The sequence below is a fragment of the Planococcus citri genome, chromosome 3 (assembly GCF_950023065.1).
Source record: "Planococcus citri chromosome 3, ihPlaCitr1.1, whole genome shotgun sequence".
NCBI lineage: Eukaryota > Metazoa > Arthropoda > Insecta > Hemiptera > Pseudococcidae > Planococcus > Planococcus citri.
The window spans coordinates 49,956,801-49,961,871 of record NC_088679.1 but is presented as its reverse complement, the minus strand read 5'-3'; the positions used below and the strand labels follow the sequence as shown (position 1 = coordinate 49,961,871).

The window sequence follows — 5,071 nt, the reverse complement described above, 5'->3', positions numbered from 1 at the left end:
CATTTCTGCAAGCTGCTCCGGTAGCGCTTGGCTATGGTAACGGATCGCTGTGCAAGAAGTCTGGGTTCGATTCCCTCGTTGGGCAGAAATTTTTTCAAAATTTTTTTTCGCGATTTTAATTTTTACGAGTTGAATTTTTACAGAAAAAGTAATTAAATTATTTTTTTTTGCTTACAAACAATGAATAAATTTATTAATATTATTTTTCGAATGGCATGCCGAATTAGGCGAGGCGAAGCCGAGCCGTTTGTTTATTTTTGTAGTGATATCCCCTTGGTACGAAGCGAAAAAGGTGACACACCGACATCCCCTTGGAATAAAGCGAAAACAGCGGTTGTATATAAAAAACTGTACTCACCGAGGCCGAAGGCCGAGGGAAGTTAACAGACATAGTATGAACAACAAAGCGACCCGCGCAACCGAGGCGAAGCCGAGGTGAGCGGACACAACGCCCCCCAACACTAAGGCCAACACTAAAATTTTACTCAAAAAAAACTCAGCAATCTGCTAAAACTAACGATTCGTTATCTAATAAAAAGTAAAAACAGCATAAATAAGAAAAAAAAAAATGTCAGAAAAACTCAGGCTGTCCTGCATTTAACCGCTGCTTGCAGTTTCACTTTTGCGGTGTGATTTTATTTTAAAAATAGTATTAATTAAAGTTCAGTGAAAAATTAAGTGTTCTAAATGTATGTCGACTAAATGGCCTTCCATATAAGTAGAAACGTGCACTACGCCAAGCATTTTTCTCGCTCATCAATATTTTTAGAACCATTTGCGAAATGTTCTACAAAATGGCATGTGTTTCACAGAGGATATTCTGAAAAGAAAAATGAATTGGTTCAGTCTGTTGTAATAAAAAATTTCAACGAACCTGTAACGATAGAAACTAAAGAAAGTGTTGCTAAACTCAAACCGGGACAAGTAAATTTTGAAGATTTTTCTCTTGATGATGGTTAATGTTGTTTCTTTTTTCTATAATCATGATATTGTTTTACAAATTAGGTTAGAATCAAAGTACATTGCTGCGCTATCAATGTCGCTGATTGTTTAATGTGGGCCGGTTTATCTGAGAATAAACCCAAACTTCCTTTTGTCCCTGGATTCGAAATTTCCGGCGAAGTATTAGAAGTAGCTGAAACACCAAAGAAAAGCAGCGAAGATGAAGAAAGTGATAACGAAGATGCTTTAAGAGTCGGTGATCGAGTATTAGCTTTGAATAAAGAAACTTTGAATGGATTCTCTACCGAATGTATCTCTGACGTCAAAGTGAGTTCTTTTTTTCATAACGTTGGTACATATTACATTGGTGAAATCTCCAACTTTATTTGTGTTTTCAGGATGTTTTTTCTATACCATCGAGCGTTAGCTATAAAAAAGCTGCTTCATTAGCAGACAGTTATGGTACTGCATTATTAGGTATATCTAGAAGAGGTAAAGTTCAAAAAGATGATATTGTATTAGTAACAGCCGCCGCAGGTGGATTAGGATTAGCAGCTGTGGATATTGCTGCAAATGTCTATAAAGCAAAGGTAATTTTACAAAATTTCTGCCTGTATGGATTTTCGTATTAAAGTAAAAAATTCTCTTATTTTTAAATAATACTTATTAGGTGATCGCTGTTTGTGGAACTGAAGACCGAGCATCTTTGGTCCGAGATAAAGGAGCTTGGGCAGCATTTACTTTCAGAGGTGATAAAATACTTAAAGAAGAAGTTTCGAAAATTAGCAATGGTAAAGGCGCAGATATAGTATTTGAAGCTGTCGGAGGTGACGTTTTCAAAAGTGCCATGGAATGGTATGTTTTAATGTTGTACTTAAAACAAATGATATGATAAGACCGACGTTTCAAATTTGTGGATGTGACCGTGGCGTTTATTTGCAGCATTGCCGTTGAAGGTAAAGTGATCGTTGGTGGATTCACTTCTAGAGATGCTCCTCAACTTCCTTTGAATGATTTAATACAACTACCCTCGTTTAGTTTGATAGGTGTTTCTTTAAGCAATTACAGAAGTAAAATGTTTCCTGTATACAGGTGAGTTGAAATACTTTGGCTTCAATTTTTAAGAGGCTGTGTGGTAATCTATTTTATTTTTTTCTTTGCTTTGCTTTGCTTTGCGCGATATTGATGGTGAAAAAATTATCTTATTTTACAGACGTACAATTAATGATGTGATTGAAATGTGTGAACAAGGTTTAATTGTCCCTCATATATCCGAAACATTTCAATTTAAAGATATCAACGAAGCTTTAAGTTACGTTAAGGATAACAAAAGTACTGGTAAAGTAATTTTAGAGATAATCAAAAATTAATTTAAATTTAAAGTTCATCGCAACTTTCTCATACAACATAGATTTCATGTTCTATCGCTGTCGATAGCACTTTCCGAACGTTCCTTTTTTGTCGTTTTTTGGAAGATTGTTGCACATAACGTTGTTTTTGTATTCCTGTTTTTTTATGTATAACATTACCGATTATACATATATTGTGACATGAAAGAACGCGTATAATAAACTTGAAAGAGTAATAATTATTCTGTAATAGTTTTTTTTTTTCTAATTCAGATATTTTAGTTTAATTTTTTTTTAAGAATCCGCTTCGTTAAAACTTTTGCCCCTTGACAACTAATGTGATTCCAGAGGATCAGCATAAGCAACTCCGAAAAGTTCAACTGAATTGTCGTATGAGTGGTCGTGTTTCTTGGATGTATTTTTTACGTGTGGAATTTTCACCAGTTTTTTCACAATTTCATGTACTCGGTACCATTTTTTGACTCATATTCAACTCCTTCGGAAGCTGTTAAGATTTGATCGATGTACACACAAGAAATACTCCAATATTCTGGAGTAAGGTGTGTTACAGAAATGAATAATGTTTGTTCTAAATTCAAACTATTTACTTTTACCACTCGTTGGGGAAAAAAAATTTGACCAACATTTCATTGAATGGGGACAACAAATTAAGCACTTGTAATTGAACTACTAATTACAGTAGAAATAAATTTGATATCTCACTGGCAGTATCATTTCTCTACGATACCGACGATAATTGTGAAATTTTTTACTTTTTCACGCTTCAGATATGCTCAGTAACATAAGCTCCATTGCAAATTATTACGACGTAACCCTTTTTTTTTCTTGCAATTCTGTAACTTGCCGTTGAAGAAGAGATTTTAAAATTGCGGCTTGGTTTTAAAAAGTTTTTAATAAACTTAGGATGCATCGTACCTTTTAAACAAATGATGAGTTTAACAAGGGAGTATCTTGCATTTTTCGTGCTCCTTGTACTCCTTCCATAAAACTTGACTTTTGACGAATCAAACCACAACCAATTCAACTAACTTTTTTTATCAAATGAATGATATGTTGTAGCTAGGTATGTACTCAATTTAACAAATTCGAGAAAATGTTTGCGAGGTTAGCCGAGAAGCCCGCATGCTTAGTTGGTGAATGAATAATTACTCTGAAAAGAAAAAGAAAAATCGGAAAACAATTACTTATTTTAATATTCACGTAAAAGTAGCATGTTACTCGTACTTACGTATTTATTTGAATAACTTGGCAAGGTATACATGGGTGGTAACTTGGTAGGTTGCTAGGTACCTAGTTAATGCGTGAAAAAATATTCTAGTCGTACAGAAGATAAATGTAAAATTCTTTTAAAGCTTAGATCTGGTAATTATTTCTAAAAGGTAGCTACATTCGTTAATTAGGTTGTTATAAAGAAAAGCACTGATCAAAACATCCATAAGATAATGCCTAAATACATTTAAATCCATAGATATGGATCTATGTTTCAACTCAACAATTTAAATCTGTGTATTTTCTCACACTTCGTAACACACAGCGTTAAAATTACGAATAATATTACCGATCGCTTATTTTTTTCCTCCCTCACTTATACATTTTAACTTCATTGCAAATTACATTGCAAAACTAGTTTAAAAACGAAAATCACTCGATAACTAGCATTAATAGTGTCTTGGTTTCTATTTTCAGTACTATTGAATTCACATATAAATAAATTTCTTGTAACCTTGGTAAGACTAGTAAAATATAGTATCAAAAAACATAGACTACTTATTAGATACCTATACCTACTGTATACACTATTAACAGAGAAAGTTTTTAAACAGTAGTTCTCAATTAAATTTGCGCTATTAATCTGTTACATATATATATACTTATTTGATATTTATTGCTGCTGGTTTGAGTATAATTGTGGAATTAATGCAGTAGGTATAGGATCAAATTATTTGACGACAAGCTACCAAGTTTTGTAAGGAAAAATTCTCAGTAGGTACTCGAGTTCCGTTCCGTTTTTTATTTATTTTTATATTTTTTTCATTTTAACTTTATACTTTTAATACGGAAATGTTTGTTCTGTGTTGGACTCCCAATCAGCAGTAGTGTCCCTAATTAGCGACTAACGTGATTAACAAATTTATTACTACGTGTATATGATTGCGTTTACACTGAGTACTTAAAGAGAAATGAAAACAACGAATTATTCAAACAGCGGGCGCGGGCGTAAATTTTTTCATGATTTCCGAGACACATAACTACTACACATACGTATATCGTTCAAAATGATTGACGTAAAAAATATGGAAATGATGGCGGTATTATATGGATCAAGTTCGTTTTTTTATTAATTTGTTCGAAAAGAGTACCTACGAATGGTTGAACGTACCTTATAGTAACTCTATCTACTTGTAAAGAACCACTGATTCAATTTATTCAATGAAAGAATACTGGTGCTCAATGCAGAGCTTGTACCTTGTACCTACGAGTAGGTAAATTTTAGATAGGTACCTATTGCCTTCATGGACGTAAGCTGCTGTACTGCTACGATTACAATGAGTGGCATATAGCCTACCTAGCTAAAGTGACAGCTCATTTCATTATGATGATCTCGTGTCTATTCTAGTTCATTACACTTATTACGTTGTAATCTCAGAAAGTTTGCTTAATACACGAATTTCATCTGACCCGTATCTACCTTATTTATTGAAAATCAGTACGTTTGAAGTAGGCGTTTTTTTAAAAGTAATTTTTGAGTTCAAAGAATT

At 33.3% G+C, this 5,071-nt stretch overlaps 1 protein-coding gene across 1 annotated transcript; it reads left to right on the top strand.

Annotated features, from left to right (window-relative positions):
• Positions 1 to 221: 221 nt before the first annotated feature.
• Positions 222 to 2,533, top strand: LOC135839230 (quinone oxidoreductase-like protein 2). Its single transcript, XM_065355163.1, has 6 exons — positions 222 to 924; positions 1,006 to 1,269; positions 1,341 to 1,532; positions 1,613 to 1,797; positions 1,885 to 2,034; positions 2,156 to 2,533. Exons 1-6 carry the CDS (start codon positions 703 to 705, stop codon positions 2,310 to 2,312), a joined length of 1,170 nt encoding a protein of 389 aa, XP_065211235.1. The 5' UTR covers positions 222 to 702; the 3' UTR covers positions 2,313 to 2,533.
• Positions 2,534 to 5,071: the final 2,538 nt, after the last annotated feature.